Source organism: Rhinolophus hipposideros (assembly GCF_964194185.1).
Source record: "Rhinolophus hipposideros genome assembly, chromosome: 1".
NCBI classification, from domain to species: Eukaryota; Metazoa; Chordata; class Mammalia; order Chiroptera; family Rhinolophidae; genus Rhinolophus; species Rhinolophus hipposideros.
In genome coordinates, this window is record NC_138047.1 from 18589318 (window position 1) to 18609180 (window position 19863).

Here is a 19863-nt window from a genome sequence, read left to right on the forward strand (position 1 = left end):
CACCCTAACTGTGGACTTCTTTATGTATGTTTATATTCACTGGTTTATATGGGAGTTAAGGAATCTAGGTTGGGGCAGGAAAGTAAATCTAACAGTGACCATGCTTTGGAGTTTGGATGATATAAATAAGGAAAAACTATGAGATCCCATGGAATAAAGCTACCTCAAAAGAAGCCACCAGATCCAGTAATAGGAGGAAAATGGTGGTTTCCAGCTGAGTAGAATGGCTATTATTTAGAATCATTAAAGCCCAGCCCATCTATTGGTACATAAACATTCTGGGGATAAAAGGCTTAGGTTTCCTCATTAAAATAGCTATTCCATTACACTGTTTGGGGCCTCTCTAGAAAAGTAGAACTCAGTGGAAGGAAGCCATTATTCCAACTGCCAGACAAAAGGAAGTCAGTGCAAAGCACCAGCAGAACATCGAGCAAACATGCCAGAGGCGAGTCGCAGCAGTACTGAGAGTGTTTGGAGCAGAGAGTAGAGCAAGAGTGGTAGGAAAATAGCACACCAAATTCTTTGTGCACTAGAATGACGACCGAGAAGAAAGCAGGAGAAATGAGGTAGCCAACAGTGTGGACAACAGATGAGACCACAGGAGACACTTCTGGTCTGGTTTGAAAATGGGAGCAGGAACAAGATGGCAGAGGAAGAGAAATGGAGGTCTCGTCACTGGCAGGTTGAGAATGAACTAGCAAAATTCAGATGGAAATGTTCAGGTATGCTCACTTGTACACTTACTAGTAAGACCTGGGGACATTTGGTCTATATATTGGATTCTTGTTATTTGTTCACTTGCCTGGGTCTGGACATTACAATGAAGTCCTTACTCAATGTCATTATTCCATGACTGTAAGTGAAATGACGTGTAAGGAAACCAATTTTATGGTGAATGACACGACATTATTCGAGGATCGACTATATTAAGTACTACCGTAGGTACATGTGTGATTCTGCCTTGCCTCAGTGGTCTATGCAGCAGGAAACATTCCCATGTGAGGCCCAGGCTCTGAACAATGATGCACTTGAACGTTATGACATAGTAATCACGTGATACTGAGGTATTTCAACTGGTAATTGGAAGTTAGCAGAAGGGATTCCTTGGATCAGTGAAGATTCCTCTAAGCATAAGTATATTTCATATATAGAATAACTCCTATTTAAAAAATTAGAAAAGCAAAGCTACACAAGGAGCGAACGTTGGTAGCTTGGAATTGAGATGGTTAGGATAGTACAAGAACATCCAGAAATCCAAGCATTGTAGATTATCTTAGTTTCATCTAGTATAATGTCAAAACTGCTGCAAGACAACAGGTGTAAATGCATTTCAAACTATCTGGAGAGAGCACAGAACAGAATGCATTCCCTTTCTCAACATTGTCTAAAGGGAGCCATATTATTCTGAATGTTGTTTGTCACCCACCTACCTCTTTGATTCTGAAATCCTACATGCAGTGAAACCATATTTATAGCATACTTGCTTATGCTCAGATTTATATATTATAATTTACATGTTTATGAACTTATGCATTGATTTAAGTTCCAGAGGATAAATGAGAATTCCCCGTGGATTAAAAATTCGCACAATTTATTCCACTAGTATGCATGCTAAAATAAGTATTCAAGACTATTCAAGTTCAAAGTTTGCATTAAAAGTTAAGTGTACAAAAAATTTTTTAAAAAAGGAATTAACAGTACATATAATTAATGTTTACAAAGGCATTTTGAGGGAATGCTGGTTCATTAAAGGGTGATTTTATTAAATTGCGGAGAATTAAAACCATGAACCCTCCTAAATTTGGACAGAGAAGAGCTCCAGAGGGAGGCTCTTCCATGAACAAGAGGCAGTTGTACAAGTTGTCCTCACGTCTTCTCCCCAAGACTCACTTCTTCTCTGGAGTTTTCTTATTTTGATTCTCAGCATCATCATCACTTCTGAATACAGGGAAAATTCCCCTTTAATAATCCAACTCATCATTTAAAATATAAAATGCCAATAAAATATTCTCAAAAATATACATGTGCATTTTTTAAAAAGAGAACTTTCACTAAAAACTTGAACAGAAAAGTTCCCATTCACATGGAGAAAACAGAATCATTAAAAACAGTTCAATCTCAAAATAGGTTTACATGGTTCCAGGAGTCTAGAGAAGTAGCAAAGAGTTTGGTGACTCCCAAATCTCCTCACTTGACTCTGGAGGGCAGATGTAACTTGGGGGTACCTTTTCCTCAACCCATGGCCACTGATTGCCATTTTATCTAACTTGTCACCTGCGTCATGTTAAACATAATAGTTCATCACCTCCTACCCAAGGACAAAGTGCAAAATATAAAGCTCAAGAGTGTCAGATTTCCTGGTAGCCTCCAACTCAGTTTTGCCGGCAATTTGAGAAGCAAGAGTGACGAGAAGAATGGTGGCTTATAACCCATAAAATGATTATCTGGTCTTTTCCTTTCCGGCTGTAGTAGTCATGCCTATTACTCCAAAGCATTCTCCAATGAGTCACTCAATTTACCCTGTCCAGCCCATCAGGAAGTGATTAAATAAAACCCACCCATTTCAAATACAAAACCTTAGCCATGCAATAATTGCAGCCCACAAATACTGTGAATTAAACACAGCTACTACCACATGAAACAAAGTCAAGAGAATTTAGGACTCACCAAACAGAATATTCAGTTAACAAAATACTTTTTTTCCCTAAAAAAAGGCCAACCCATATTTAATTTTCCTTTAGAGAATGTGGCATATATTGGTTTTTATAGTGTGAATTTTAGCTTTCTGATAATCCACTGTTAAAAACAATTCCCTAGGACATAACTGCAGTAATCCTATTAATTCCTGTATCACAGGTATCCAAACTAAACTCTTTATATATCCATCTAAACTTAAGGTTTTAAGAGAATTCCTAAAAACACAAATCTATATAAGTTATGTAGATAATTTTCTTGCTAGAGTAAACATTACATTTTTGATACTAAATATTTGGTAACTTTATTCATTTATCAGTGCTATCAAAATGCAAATAAGAAATAAGAATAACTGTCTAGCTATCAAAGTAGGTTTCAAAAAAATTATATTCAGATATCTGCATTTGTACTCTTCTATCTGTAATGTTAACCCAGAGAAAAGTTATCATTAAACATGTCAATAGATAACAAGGTGGGAGAGAGGTGAATGATATATCTAACTTTAAAAAAATTTAAATTAAAAAAATACTTACTCTTTTGCCTCCCTCTAAGAGAATATGTCCTGAGTTTTTCAATAATATCAACCACGATCAAAGAAGTCAGAACCAGAGAGACTGGCAGGTCAGGTAAGGTGTCAGGTAAGACATCAGCGGAACCATTAACATTCTTTTGAACCTGTTTTCAGAAAACATTTAGAAGTATTAAATCTTTGTGCTTTCATTATTTAAAATGCTTTTAATCATCTGAAAACAGTACTAAATTAATTATAAATACATTTATTAAAAGACTAGAAGCTTGGTTTACAGCTTCTCAAGTCTTCAACCCCATAAGATTTTGTACCATTTCTAAAGATGTAATAAGAATTCATATCAACAAAAGAACTTTCAGTTCAAGAAACAGCTTAGTAAATGCATGTAAAATGTAACAGCAGGCTCCTGGTAGAGGTGGAATAGGCAATTTCTTCCAACCCTGCTGCTAAGTAGAGCTTCTGGAGTCCTAGCTCAAAAAGCTACAGGGACACGTATTGGAGTTTAGGAAATTCCAAGAAGGAAGAGCCCCAGCTAGACTTTGGGGCACTTCCTTCATCTGATTAAGGTACCTACAAAAAACAACAACAAAAAAAATCCTATGGCGATCATCACATTAATGGTAATATGTTGAGAGGTTTTCCTCTGAGATCAAGAACAAGACAATGCCACCATGACCACTTCTATTCAGCATTGCACTAGAAGTCCTCGCCAGTGTAATAAGACAAGAGAAAGAAGAAACAGTATAAACATTGGCAAGACAGAAAAACAAAACATCATTCATAGACTATACGATTGTATATGAAGAAAATCCCCCCAAATGGAGAAATTATTTCTACGTGCCAATAACAAAGAGAAAATGAGATTTAAAAAACCCAAAAAACCATGATATAATTCAATGCAACCTCAATCAAAAATCCAAGTTTTCCTAGAAAATGACAAGCTGATTCTAAAATTTACATGGAAATACAAAGGGCAAGACACCAGGAGAAAACAAAAAAGTTATTAAGATTTACTCTTCTAGATATAAAGAGCATTTATAAATCCACAAGAATTAAGACAATGTGGTGTTGGCACAGGAATAGAAAAGTAGGTAATGGGACTGAACAGAAAACTCAGAAATAGACCATATATACATATATAAATACCTGAATTATGATAAAGGTAGCACTACAGAGAAATGTGGAAAAACAGACTTTTTAATAAATGGTGCTCAGTCCATGGGATATTCTTTGGGAAAAATAGAACTTGCCTCCTATGGCATAACACGTACAAAAATTAGCTCCAGTTGGATTGTAAAGAGAATGGTAAAACAATACATGGCCCAAAATATAATATAGGAGAATATCTTCAGGATCTCAGGTTTCAGATTTACAATATGGCAAAATCTTCTCAAACAAGTTACTAAAAGCACTATCCATAAAGGAAAGAAATTGATAAATCGGATTATTTTTAAATTAAAAACTTCTCTCCATCGAAAGAAACCTTTAGGAGTATTAAGTCACAGAATAGGAAGATATTTGCGATACACATAATCAACAAAGGGCTTGAAATCCGAATATGTAATTCATCCAAATCTATTTTTAAAAGATAAACAACACAATGGAAAAAATTGGCAAGAAAAAAATGCTCAGTCTCATGAGTGATTGGGAAAATGCAAAACTACAATGAGATTCAAGAATATACCCATCAGAATGGCTAAAATAAAAAGACTTACAATGCAAGTGCTGGTGAGTGTGTGGAGCAACAGAAATGCCTCCCTCTCTGCTAGTGGAAGTCTAAACTGGTCTAATCTCTTTGGAAAACCAGCATTGTCCATTACAATGGAACATTTCAGTATCTTATGACCCATCAGTTCTACTCCTGCATATTTCACCAACTGAAATACTTGTCCATGTGCACCGAAAGACAAATGAAAGGATGTCCACAGCAGCATTATTTATGGCAGGCAAAACTGGAAACAACTGAAATGGCCATCAAGGGTAGAACTGATCCATATATTGTGATATATTTATAAAATGACTCCACAGGAATGAAAATCAGTGGGCTACAGTTAGACACAAAAACAGGAATGGACCACACTTTTGAATAAAAGAAGCCAGACACAAATTAGATAGATGGTAGATGATTGATAGATAATATACATCATTTGATTTCCTTTTATAAAAGATTTAAAAACAGACTAATCTGTGGGATTAGAAGTTAAGGTGGCACACTACCTTTGGGGTGGAGGGAAAGATTCATTGCAAGGAACATGGGATGGCGTTTAGGCAGCTGGCAAAGTTTCATTTTTTTGAACTGAGTAGTGTTTACACAGGGTTTGATTCATGGTATCCCATTAATGTTGTATGTTTATGTTTTGTGTACTTTTCTGTTTGTGTGTTACACTTCAGTGAAAAATTACCCCCCATACTTACCTCTTTCACCACACTTATCATCTGCTCAACATATGAATGAAATTTCACAAAGTAATTTAAGTTGTGCACTTTGGGGAAGTGAAAATTATATCTTTCACAGCAGCTTGCAAATTGATAAGATTAGGAGGGCATTCTTCTTTGAACTTCTTGGATAATAAATTCTTATAGCCTGGAAGTTCTGCCTATAATATTCCTGTCCTGCAGATACCTGTCCATTAGAGTCCTTTTGAAGCTGCATTTAGTCAAAACATAAAGTTATTTTCAAAGAAGTATCATGTGCAAAGTATTTGTCAGTGGATATATTATCAAAGGTCTTAGAGCATCAGTGGTGGTTATGCACTAGAATATTGTTCTATTCCATTTAGAACTGAATACAATCATGAAAGACAGGTTAGAAGAAACAAATATAGACCTACTTTCAAATTCCTTGCTCTTAAAAATTATTTTGAAATAACATTCCTGTCTCACACACACAAACACAGAAGTTATATATATATATATATATGTATATATTATATTTATGATATATATATATTTTTTCTTTTTTTAATTGGAGAATATTGGGGAACAGTGTGCTTTTCCAAGGCGCATCAGCTCCAAGTCATTGTCCTTCAATCTAGTTGTGGAGGGCGCAGGTCACTGGCTCATGTGGGAGTCGAACCGGCAACCCTCTTGTTAAGACCTCTAGCTCTAACCAACTGAGCCATCCGGCCACCCAGTAATTTTTTTTTAATTGGCTGTTAGACTTTCCTCCACAATCTCAGGGGTAACAATCATCTGAATACCATATATATATATATATATATATATATATATATATATATATATATATATATATATATATATATATATAAATTTGGAAGAAGACTGGATGAAATAAACTTTAAGGAATTTGTTGGGTAACCACTCTATCCAATCCCAATAACAGAGGAAATTTTTAAATCTCAAAATCTTGCAGTAGAAGAAATCAAAATTCCATACCTCAGTAACTGCTATAGAAAAGCTGAAGCTGGGGAGTGTGGTGAGTACTACACACATCATCATAACAGGTCTCCTAGCAAAGGAGAAAAGAATAAGCAAAAGCAGCAATGTACAAGATCAACACTTCCTGTTACTTTTTGCTAATTTTGCAGTTCCTGTTCCATTCATCAATAGTTTTTCTAAGAAGCTACTGCTTCCCTATTTCCATTTCCCAAATGCTTTAGTATGGCAAAGGGGAACACAGGCCAAAAAAACAGAATGCTTTTCTAGAACAAGGAGGACATATTTCCAAATAACTAACAAGGCACAGACAACTAAAAGCTCACAGTGTAAGACATGTGACATGCAACAGTTTTACAATTCATTAATAAGAATCCTGCCCGAGTTCAAGCTCTGATGACCAACTGGTAAAAAAAAGAACAGCACAATTTTCTTAAGTTATATTATGCCCCATGTGGTGAAATCGATTTTTCAAACAAATACATTTAGAGATGATATTTGGATACTTAAGGACAACTTAGATTGAAAATATTTGGATATTTTTTTGTTTGAACCACCCCCCCCAAAAAAAACCAAACACATATATACATGAAAATCACATAATTTTTCAAACTTGTTTTTGGACCATTTCTTAAACCTTACAAGATCAATCAATCAATCAGTTATTGAGATAGAATATGTATTCAATATTCTATCTTATGGCAGGGAGAATTTAAATATAGTTACACATTTAGCATCATTGATTTAGGGGAAGACAAAATATACTTAAATATTTTCTACAATGATATATTTACCTCCTATTTCCTTAGTTAAATACATAACATATTTATTACATTTATAGGATAGTGTATGTCTAAGTACAAAAAGTATTGGAGTCTTTCAAATGACAAAGAATTTCTCCTGGGTCCTGATAGGTGTCTCTCTATTCCAGCCCCATCTCAGATGTTCTAGGTATAGATATAAACCAGAACCAGCATGCCCTGTTAAAACCAGAGGTATGATGGGATTTTAAATCAGTCACTTTGCCTCCTTTTCTGAGCCCAGATCCAACACTCAACTCTCTAAGACTGGCTACAGCATTCATAGAGTTCTCTTCTCAGCTTGACTTCTAAAAGATGAAGAGTATCCCAGGAACTACTCCTGCACCTCTTCTTAGTGTCCATTATCTCCCTTGATTATCTCAGCCAATCCCTTGGCTTTAAATACCCCACTTGCCCATGACTCCCAAACCTATTATAATATATATAGACTGGCCTCTATCTTGAGCCCTGGACTTATACTTCAACTGTCTACTTGGCACCTCTACTTGGATGTCCAGAAGGCAACTCAGACTTAACGTGCCTAAAGAAGAACCCACGCACATCCTTCTCCATACCTATTCTGATCATCATCAAATCCTATCTCATTCACTGCCAAAATACATTTAAAATCTATGCTCTGCTAACACCAGGGTTCATCTACTATCATCTCTCCTCTGCAGTATTTTCTAAGTGGTTTCCTGTTCATGCGTCTATTCTAGCAACATTTTCTCCTTAGAGTCAACAGTCATATTTTTAAATGTAAAACACATCTTATCACTGTCCTCCTCCACAATCTCCAACGCTGGAGTATGGAAAGACTGGGGAGCTATTGTTGAATGGGTAGAATTTCAGTTTTGCAAGATGAAAAGAATCCTATGGATAGATCGTGGTGATAGGAGCACAAGGAACAATTAGAATAAAATTGAAACTTATTACCCTAGCCTACACTGCTCTCCATAATGTGATTTCTCTTATTTCTCCTACTTTCCTCCTCACTTGGAATGACCTGCATCTCCCCCAACACCTACTTAAGTCTGGCCACACTGGCCTTCTGGTTATTCCAAGCTTGCCCACCAAGCTTGCCCCACCTCCGAGTCATATGCTGGCTATTCCTACTGCCAGGGACTCTCTACTACTGGATCTTCCATGTTTGTCTCCTTGTTGTCATAAAAATATATATATATATATATATATATATATATATATATATATATATATGGTGCCAAAGAAATGCATAAACATTTTAAGAAAGGAAAATTGTATTAAAATTGTAATACTCAGCATACACCAATAACAAAAGATGGCTACAAGTCACATTTAACTTCTGCAATTACAAGAGGTGCTCAAAGTGGTTACCATCAGCATCCAGACACTTCTGACGCATATATATTATATATGACTTCCTGAAATTCTGCTGATTATTTTATTACTTGCGTATTTGTCACATCCCTCTGTGTCCACACCCAAGGTAAGCCCCTTGGGAGCAGAGGCCCTAGCTATGTTGTTCACTACTTTCTTTCCACCATCTAGAACAACACTTTTCAAACTTGTTTGTGCAATGAAACTTCTGGGAACCTGGTGAATCCTATGGACGCTTCTCAGAATAGAACGTTTAAATGCACAAAATAAAATACATAGACTTATAAAACAAAGCAATTATGTTGAAAAACTATGCAAAATCTTAAAATATTTTGATATATTAATAAACATACCTACCTATGAACACACTGTCACCTATTTTCTTTGAAATACTCAAGATCTAGTGGAAAATGTAATCACTCATACTTTCAAGGTAGCGAAGATCATAAACCATATTCTGAAGTATATGCAGCAACTGTATATTGTGATATGAAAAATCTGAGAAATGTGTTATTAAAAGATATGTGTCATAAAGTCAGAGGTCCTGCTAATACCACTGTAGTTTGTTACCAATTTTGAAAATGAAACGTTAGTTTTCAATTAGAGGTGAGTGGAAATAAAAATGTAACATGCTTCTCATCCAAGTTCAAAGACCTCATGATGCCAGAGAGTGTCTGGCACATAATAGGAATTTAATAAATACTGAATGAACAGATAGAATAGTTATTAAATAAATATCAATCCAAGTCTCTGTTTTATTTAACCAGAAACAACGATAATCTGTATTTGGAAATCTTGACTTACTGCTAGCATATGTTCATAATTTATTAAAGAGTGTTATGGGTTGAATTATGTCCCCTCAAAAGACAGGTTGGAAATTCCAACCCTTAGTACCTAATAATGTGACCTTATTTGGAAACAGGGTCTTTACAGAGGTAATAAGTTAAGATGAGGTCATTAGGGTGGGCTCTAATCCAATATGACCGGTGTCCTTATAAGAAGGGAAAATTAGGAGAAAGATATGTACAGAGAGAAGATTATGTGAAGAAACGCAGGAAGACGCCATGTGAAGATGAAGGTAGAGATCAGTCAGGATGATACATCTCCAAGCCAAGGAATGCTAACTGGTGCCAGCAAAACAACAGAATCTGGGAGAGAGGCCTGGAACAGATTCTACCTCATGGCCTTCAGAAGCAACCAGTTCTACCAACACTTTGATCTCAGACTTCCAGCCTCCAGAACTGGGAGACAATAAATTTCTGTTGTTTATACCACCAAGTTTGCAGTACTTCATAAGAACAGTCCTAGAAAACTAATCCAATGAGTAATAGCATTTCTGTTAGAAATATCATAGCCAATCCTTTGAAGGTGTACACAAGCTGACACTAATGCGAGGCTAACATCACGTTACAGATTGGCTGAAGAGAAGGAACTGTGGACATGGTATAATTTCCAGAGTAGAGCGCTGTATATATCTGTAGTAAATTGTCAAAAAGGAGGACTCTCCCACAAGCAGGCCTGTAAAGAAAGACATGCACTCAGCCACGGTGAGTTAAAGATTTCTGTTTGTGCAACAAGAATTCTGGCCCTGAGATTACTCACAGAGGAAGCGTGGAGAGTGGAAAGGTCAGATAATAACTTGGGCAACCACTCTGCTCAAAAACTCACAAAGGTTCTCTTTTACCTAATCATTAAGCCAAAATTTCTTTTCCTGTCTTTCAAGGCTTCCCACAATATGGCCTGAACTCTCCAACAGTAACCCTTCCACTCTACACTAAGCCCAGGGAGCTCTATTCCATTTTATAGACATTACTCAAACCCCACAACAACTTTCTGAGTGGGGGTATCAGCCCTAGGTTACAGATGAAGAAAGTGATGATGAAGGTTTAATTTGCCCAAGATCCCAAAGCTAGGTGAAAGATGAGTTCTAATCCAGGTCTTTCTGACTCCAAAACTCACACTCCTACCCATTCTGCAATATGGTCCAGTCCACTTCTCTCTACTCCCTCCTTTCTCAGCAAGTTGGTCTTCTCCCACCCCTTACAGAAGACGTGTTTATTCCTACATCAGCTCATTACTCATATTCATCGCTCCCTCTGGAATGTCTTCCTACTCCCAGCTTGGCTCAAATCCAGCTGTCTTTGGTGGACTCCCTAACTCCTCTAAAGCACAGTGCTCTCTTCATAAGCCTGAGTCCACAAACCCCATCTACTGAACACCTGCAGGGCATTGGTGGTCTCATGGGGTGTGAAGGGGGGGGGACAATGAATCAAAAAGGGTACCTTCCCGACCATCAGTACTAAGTTTTGGTGACTCTTCTCTCGGATTATCAAGACCTTGCCGTGAGTCACATACTATTTAGTGATTTAGTAATCAAGTGAGACAACTAGCATTTTGGGTGTTTTATATTACTATCCAATTGGTTTAACGTGGAACTGTGCAGTCTCCGCAGTAGACTATAAGCTCCCTGAAGAAGGAGACAATACCTAATGTGTAGTCAGGTATCCCCCTATGATAGGCAGGGAATAATGCCAGTTAGAATGAAGAATCTGTGCAGGGAGGTAGTCCGGAAATGGAGATAGTAGAAGTCGGAGGATGGACGGTCCTGAATGCCAGGGTAAGTCCTAGGATATAGTGAGACTAGGATGGCGATGTCCACATTGCATAGATCTGCCAGGCAGTCAATGGCTACTCAGCAAATATTTATTAAAAGAGGGACTGAGTGAATGAGAAATGGGAACTGGAAGGAAGTTCAAATAGGTAAATTCATAGCTATTCTAACCAACCCTGAGAGCAGATTAGTGGATGACTGTTAACCTGGAGGATTCCTACTAAAACGGTGCCATCTAACACATTTACTAGTAACTCTGGGAGACAAGGAAGATATGCTTATCTCATGTGCAGATGACACAAAATCAAGTGAGACAACTAGCATTTTGGGTGACACAATCAGGACTGAGAAGAATGCAACCTATTAAAAATACTATGGTTAAAAGCAATATGATGGTATTTAATAGGGAGAAGAGTAAATTACAGAGTTCAGATTAAAAAACATAGTTCAAGATCCATCCATTCTCCCACTCATCTACACTGTGGTTAAATGTGTGTACTACACTCTGTTCAAAGGACAGAAAGACACGCAAGATACACTGTCACTGTAAGGCTCACAGTAAGGATACACAGGCTCATGGGAGCTGCCTAAGCACAAGATGAGGAAACAGACTTGAGAGCAAGATGTTTCAGGGATTTTAGTCAACCACACTCTCAGTTATGAAATAAGTGACACAGTTGCAATTGAAATCAATACATCACATCAAGAGCTGAAGTCAATAGGACATCAGGGTATCCATGAGATCACATCCAGACATTAATAAGCCAGCCAGCATCCCAAGGAGACATCCAAAAGGGTAATAAAAGAAATCACAGGACAAGAAAAACTGATGACACCTGGAACCTGCGTAAAAGACTTAGAAGGCTGTGCATGAGATAAGGTCAGCTGGCAGAGTGATGTAGTTATCTTCAAGTATTTGAAAAGCTTTAATAGATGTACAGTGAGCTCAGAGAAGCCACTACTGAAGACACAATTTCGGGACTCGTCATCATACAAGTGGCAGTTCACACTATCAGAACCCATGAGGGTGCTCGAAAAGCAATGAAGAAGGAAAATCGGGGTGGGGGGTAGGCAGAGCTCCTGGCCATGGCCAAATTCACTGGCATAAGAGGGGAGGGCAGAGGACGTGAAGTCTACACAGATGGGGAGGAAGTCCTATGGCGGCAGATTTTATTTTCATATAAGGGAATAAGGAAGACTATATTCATAGTTAGAGACACAAAAAGTAGTGAATCCTCTTTAAGTTCAGAGGCAGACTGTTTATCTGTATTGTGAGGAACAGCGTAAAACGCTAAGGTGCCTTCCTGCTTTAGGATTCTGTGCTATCCTGTCAACATTGAATTGTGCAAGTAAGAGGAAGAGCACATTTTGGGGGGGGGGGGTGGAACTGACCTGCAGAGAACACTTTTCAAGAAGATTATTAGTCTATCAGCTGGGACCGCGAGGGAAAGAGAGAGTGGAGAGAGGAGGCAAAGGACAAGGACACCAGCTAGTGAAGGGTGGCTGAGCCCCGGCATTAGTTAATGATATGCTCTGCATGCTTCCTTGACCAAAACAACCAGGACCAATGATCTGACACAGGATATGGCCATCTAAAAACTTGGGAAACCACGCCAGTGTATGAGTAGGTCCTGGAAATGAGGGCCTCACGAGGGTGAGGAAAACAGTCATGGAGAACCAGGAGCTGATACAAGGGAGATGAAAGAGGAAGCATTAATAGAATCTGGTGAGTTATTGCATATGCTGGGAGAGAAAAAGCAAAAATAAATGTAGTTTTGCTGATTTCTGAATATGGGGGTGGGACCAAGGCAGAGAAAGCCTAGTCGAGCATCATCACACAATTATGCCTTCTGAGTATTTCAGAAAATGACAGACCCACGGAGAGAACTGGGAATATTTTGGGAAGAAGTAATTCACTGTTAAGCGCCAGTGTTTATTTAGTTCATAGTAGTTTATCGATGACCTTCTCAGAGGCGCTGAAAAGCGCGAGCCCTATTTCCTTCAGGTTAGCCCATCTGTCCGGCCCAGATGTACTGGTGCTGTACACACCACTTGTGTGTGTGTTGCCATGGAATAGTAAGAAGAGTAACGTGCTCTGGAGGCAGACATGCTGTGTCAGTGCTGGCTCCAAGTACTCACTAGCAGTGTGGTCTTTTCATCTTTGTGCCCAATTTCCTTATTTGTAAAATGGGCACTATAAGTGTTCTTACATAAAAAGGTTACAGAATTAATTAAAATACAATGTTTACAATTATTCTTGGTCCATAGTAACTGTTCAGTAAATATTTGCTCTTATTTTACTACAATGACAACTACTATTACTACTACTACCCCTACCTTAAACAAATCAATAGCAACATCTTGTTGAGTATGTTAAGGAGTTAAGCGAGGTAAAATGTAGTCCCAAAGGGTGGAGTCTCTCTATCTTGGCACTGCCCAAGATTCCTGACACGTCATGCCTAAAGTAATTAAACTCTGAACGACTTGAGAGAATTCCTGAAATACAGCCCTGGGTGCCAAGGCCGTGTGGGAATCCCCACGAGTCCTCCAGTATTATCCTGCCCCAAGGTACCCTCTCCACGGAGGTCTGCTTCACTTCCTGGGAAGCCTTGCTCAGTGATTTCACACATTCACTGTTCTTCCAAAAGAGGATTTCTCTTATTTACTGGAATATACAATTTGGTGTGTACATAAATAGCTTTTCTTCATTCCTCACACCATCTCCCTAGACATAATTATGAATTATGAAAGGCATCCCCCAAAAAAGAACAATCATTTGAAAAGAATGAGGAAGTGTTTAACAAGAGCAAAGTTCAGACTCCAGTGTTGATTTAGTGTGTATGTCTTCAGCTCTCTGACATTGTTTTCTCACTTATAATATGGGAATTATATCTATGTGGTCAACTTTACAACACTGGCCTGCAGGTCAAGTGAATGAAATAAAACATAAAAGCACTGTGTATACGCAAAATACTTTAGAAGATAGTCATGGTATCACTATATTGGCCTTAATTATTCTCAATCGATAAAAGAGATCTATGAGAGTCTCTAAACTTGAAGAATATCACTTAAATAGCATATAGTTTTCTTCCATTTTATCAATTTTATCATCAGTCCTACCAATTCTCAGAGTCATTCTAAGGATTAAACAAGATCATGTGGAAATACTAAATTCAGCCTGAGGTAGTGACACCAATATTGAGGTGGCAGGCTATGCTCTTAATGTGTATAGTCGTATTCAGTTTCTTCAAATAAATAACTTTATGTGCATAGTCTTATTCAGTTTCTTCAAATAACACTCCGATGAAGAAACTAGGTTGTCCCTGTTATGCTCATGAGAAAACTAAAATTCAAAGAATTTAAATAACTCACACAAGGTGTCATAGTCAATGTCAAAGCTGGGATTTGAACTCAGGTCTGGACGTCCCAGTCTGTATTGCCACAGCACACCCCTTACTAGCTGGATGACTCACTCTCTCCTTGACTCAGGATGCCCGTGTGGATCTACAAGGACGTTCTCCAACAGACTCATCAACAATATATCTGTGAGAGCTAAGGATCTATGGAATTTCACAGAAGCTAACAATTTAAGTATTCTTCAAAACTAATTCATGCTTTTAACACCTACTTTCTATAGCAGCAATTATTTTTGTATCATCTTCATCTAGCGACTAAGATATACGACACACTCTGTATTGCCACATATATTAAAATATCAAAATATTCATCTTTAGGGAATCATATATAATATCCAAATATGCATCTTTTGGGGAAATGCATCCTAGTGACATGAAAAGAGTTGAATTTCTCCTGTTCTCTTGAAACACACTTGGTATTCAAAGTCAGAAAGAATAAAGAAAAAGTTGCATGAAACAGAGATAATGCACAGAATCAGATTGATCTGGCCTCACAGATCTAGCTGCACCATTTACAAACTTTATCACTTGACAAGGTTAATCATTTCTTCGAGTTTCTGTTTCTTCATCTCTCAAATGAAAACACTGGCACATACCTCACTAGATTGTTGTAAAGTTCAAATCTAACAGTACAAAATGCAAGAAGCTCCTAGAATAGTGCTCAGTTGCTATTTCTTCTGTCCTATGCCAGGAAGAGATAACAATATGATAAGACTCATGAATGAGGCCATGAGGAAACAGTTTGAGTTTCACTGAAATTACAGATAACCTGTCATATCTAAAACTAGTTAGGGCACTTGTGGCTAGGCTAGCCATACCCACAAACAGAAACGAAAGACCAGAAGAGTATTTCCCGAAAAGAAACACTGACAGATGTAATTGTTCTGACAGCCCAAGACAGCTTACACAAGGAGACTAGCTGAACCAGATGTACAAAAGGAAATATGTGTTCTGTGGAGTAGAAACAAGGGACTACTCTCTTCCTTACTCTACATTGCCCCAGGAGATTAAGTAGTAGTGGTTTGAAGTACTACTTATGGAGTCAGGGGGACCTGGGTCTGAAGTCTGGCCTCTCCACTCACTAGTTTACTGACCGGGAAAGTTGCATAGCTCTCCAATCCTCAGTTTCCTCTTGTGAATAATAATGACAAACTTATGAGAATACCCACTTCATGAGGTGGTACAGGATGAAATGACATTCATATATAAATCTATTAGCACGTACGGGATCAGCAAAGAAGCAATTATAGCTTAATAGTGATGATGATGATATATGCCATAGGAAGGTTTGCTGCCTTGATGATATTAAGAACCTAGAGTCCTAGGAATTTGAGCTATAAAAGAAAAAAGATAAAAGAGCCCCTTCCCAGGCTGGTGGGCACCAGCTTCCCATTGGTTTACTCCTGTGGTCATCTGAACCTTCCACCAGGCAGGAGTCTCAATCAAAGCAACTACCAGGTAGTGTAAAAAGTGGAGAGCTCCAAATCCACCCCTTAGGTCGTGGGGTCAAGGTTTGGAAAAACCCCGAACTTCACGATAAAAGTAGTGCCAACCAAATGGTTTATGCCCGAAACCCCTCAGGAGCTCTGCCCACCGGGAATTGAAAGTGTCCTGGTAAGTAGGGTTCTCGAGGCCACATCCGGTATCGGTATCACTATCTAAAGGGCACTTCATGAGCTCCATACTTCAGCTCTCCCCCTCTGCACCCTCCCAACAGTAATACTATATTGCGGTACTATACTATACTAGCTATATTAGCTAGTATACTATAGCTAATAGTATTATAATACTATAATACTAGCTATATTGAGGTAGTTATTATTTTCACATGTCTACCCTTGTTTATGTTCAAATTCCCAACTCCTTGCTCTTCAAATGTATTCTATGTTGTTCAACTTTAAAATAAAAGATCACGATGAAAGAAAATGTAAGTTATCAAAGAAAACAAAGAAATCCCAGATGAGTAAGAATCAGATCTGAAGATCTAAAATAAAAAACGTATTAGTATTAGAGATTACTTGTTCTCAGCACTTTTACATGGGTCAATATAGACATTAGCTAAACTGTTCGTTAAATCAACACTAAGTCTTAATTTATTTAAAATATTTTTGTATTATTATTGAAGTACTCCACACCCCCACCAGGGTAAAAGAATTTACCAACATAGTATTTTTAAAAATCTAATTAAAGGAAACAGTTGCTTAAAAATCTCAGTTGTTTAATGGTCAGAGGAGGCCTTAGACCTGCAAAACAGGCAATGAAAACATTTTAAAACAGACATTACTTTCAGTTTTATACAAAAGTAAAATTCTATATTATAATCTTGCAATTATGATTTCTGTAAACTAACTGTGATAACTTTAGGCAGTTAAGTATACAGAGGAATTAGGTCCAACATTTACTGCTCAGGGTGTCATGGACTCATGCTAACGTCTATTGTACGAACAAGTGTAATTTGTTATGACCCTACAAAAATATGGAAGATAGCATAATATTGATAGCATAATTTATAGACACTGTGATTGTTACTTCTCTTTAATCTTACATTATGTCCATTTCTGCTATGCTAACATCCTTACACATAGTACATGAAGAACTATCCTTGAAAGCATCTGAGGGATTCCCTGCTTAGGAATAGTTTTACTTACCATCCTTTAATTTTTTTGGAAAGATGCGGTTTCTTGTATAAGATAACTTTTACAGGAACCCAAATCAATAGACTCACTGAAGCCACATAGGCAATCGAACAGGATACAATCAGCCAATAATGCGTTTTCTCAGGTGTTTCCCTTGTCCTTTGATAGGCAGTGGCAAACTGTTCCACAGTCACAAGTGTGGGTATGGAGAAAGCAGCAAACTGAAGAAGCTCATACACCACAAGCTTGATTATTCTTCCAGAAGCCATCCCGGGGAAGTGTGAGCTGCTGAGGACCAGACGCTCCCCCTCTGACTAGGCAGCATATGGACACACAGATACTGAACGAGGATCAAGTTCCTTGTACTCGAATCACCAACCAGTGACTTTTTATTCTTTTATTGACCCTCATATGGTTCAATGATCTTCCAACTTAACAACCGAGTTCTCTTAAAGAAACAGAGCAGCTGTGGAAGTGATCGCCTCATGTGTCTGCACATCCATTATTAGAAATCAAATCAACTTCGGAACATGCTTTGAAGCACTGTTAAGATATTTTTTAACGTAGCTTTAATTGCTAATTTGAGCCCAAAAAACGTCCGTGTAATATTTAACACTTGTTAAACAGAATCATTAGAAGAATATAATTTTACAGTTAAAGGGGGACCCAACCCCCTCTTTTTATATCTAAGCAAATTCAGGCAAAGTGAATTACCCAAAACCTGAGTCTTCGTCTTGGAAAACGACCCCTCATTTTTCTTCAAAGCACTGGACAAGTCGGAGTTTAGATTTGCTTTGCCAACTCCCTAACCCAACTTCTTCCTGGTACTTGAAATATTTGTTCTTATACACTCATCACTACGTAATACAGATTAACGTTATTTTTCTTTTGCTGGTCAGGAAACTAACGGCCATATTAAAAACCTGTTATCAGGATTAACACTAAATTAAGAGCTATCTACATATAGTCTGAAAGTGCATCAAATATTTAAAAGACAACAGTTGTCACCATGAAAATCCTTCCTTAGCACCTGTGCTAGGTATTGAGTGTGAGGATGAATGAGTGACGGAAGGTCGCTGCCCTCAAATTGTCCACAATCCACTGGAGGAAACAAACCTATGAGCAACAAAAAAATAACTGAAGTCAGAACCACAACCCAAATGCTATGGTAACACAGAAGAGAACTTCCTGTTTAGGCTCTGGGAAGGGGAAGGAAAAAAAGATAGGACAGGGAGGGTGGGATGGAGGGGGTTGGGGTGTCAGTGACCTCTTAGGCAGTAGAAAGGAGCAAGGAGACTGCAACAGGTTGGTGGGGCATGCAGTAAATAGGGGAGGGAGAGGTTGTAAACATCGGCTGGGATCAGAATGTAAATGTCCCATGATGGATTTGGGGTGCCTGTGAATATAAAAGCAACTTTTTCTGAACTAAAGGAGTCACTTGATCGTCTGGAAAGGACAGTGAGTGCATATGTGGAGGAAGGACAGCAGCAGCCTTAACCTGGGGGCAGGAAGCCAACCAGGAGTGACAGAGGAGTCTGGACAAGAGATGGGAGCCTCAGCTAAAACAAAGGGAGCGGGAGCGATGAGGAGAGCACTGCATCCACAGACACCAGCACGAATGCCTTCCCCGTACTTGCTCTTTAGATGGCTCCCTCTGTGCCCGCTGTCTGTCAGACTGGCGTGAGCCAGTGTTCTCTAGGCTCCTCTCTCCCAAGGCCCTTTGCGGAACGGGCCCTATGCTGCCTGGCTCTCCAGACGCACCTAGGATTTTGGGTAGCTAGCTTTGGGGAGTCACGCCTCCTGCCCTCCCACTGCAGGATATCTAGTTATTTTATCTGAACTTGAATTTCAAATTCACTGAAGTTTAGCAAAAGTCGTCTCAGTGAACGAAGAGACTTGGAAGAACGGTGACAAGAATATGGAAGGATGGGGCAGAAAACCATCTGAGCAGCAGTTCTGTCACCAACTATTTCTAATATCATATAGTTGACATCAATTCTCGATATCATCCCTAACAAAAATTTTCTGTTTAAAAGATACTAGATACAAATTATATTTTACTGTCCTAACCCTCTGTCTTAAGTCATCAGTGCTATGTTGTATTACGATTTCATATACAAACTTTGCATATTTATAGGAATTGTGACCTGAGCATTTGAAGAAAGTGGTTGAATAAAAATGGCCTGGTCAGGACAAAGGACTCATGCCCAGGTCTATAATTCCATTTTAAATGCTCAATTTTTCTTCCCATGTATGGGAATTTAAAACTGACATTCCCTTTATATTTCTTACCTGCTATTTTCCTGGGGTTCCTAATCTCTCTTCCCCTTCACAGATAACACCGAGAGTGTGAGCATAACCTGCCACGTGGAATACTGTGATAACTAGCTGCGCTTTCTCTGGGTGGAGGGAGGTTGTGATT

At 38.3% G+C, this 19863-nt stretch overlaps 1 protein-coding gene across 1 annotated transcript in view; it reads right to left on the minus strand.

Annotated features, from left to right (window-relative positions):
- Window positions 1–17710, minus strand: part of TMEM236 (transmembrane protein 236) — a gene marked incomplete at both ends in the record, with an annotated part of 29677 nt that extends 11967 nt beyond the window's left edge. Inside the window, 3 exons of the mRNA XM_081047990.1 lie at window positions 3228–3369; window positions 6620–6692; window positions 17454–17710. Coding sequence (XP_080904116.1) covers window positions 3228–3369; window positions 6620–6692; window positions 17454–17710 — 472 coding nt within the window. The remainder of the gene's footprint in view (window positions 1–3227; window positions 3370–6619; window positions 6693–17453) is intronic.
- Window positions 17711–19863: the final 2153 nt, after the last annotated feature.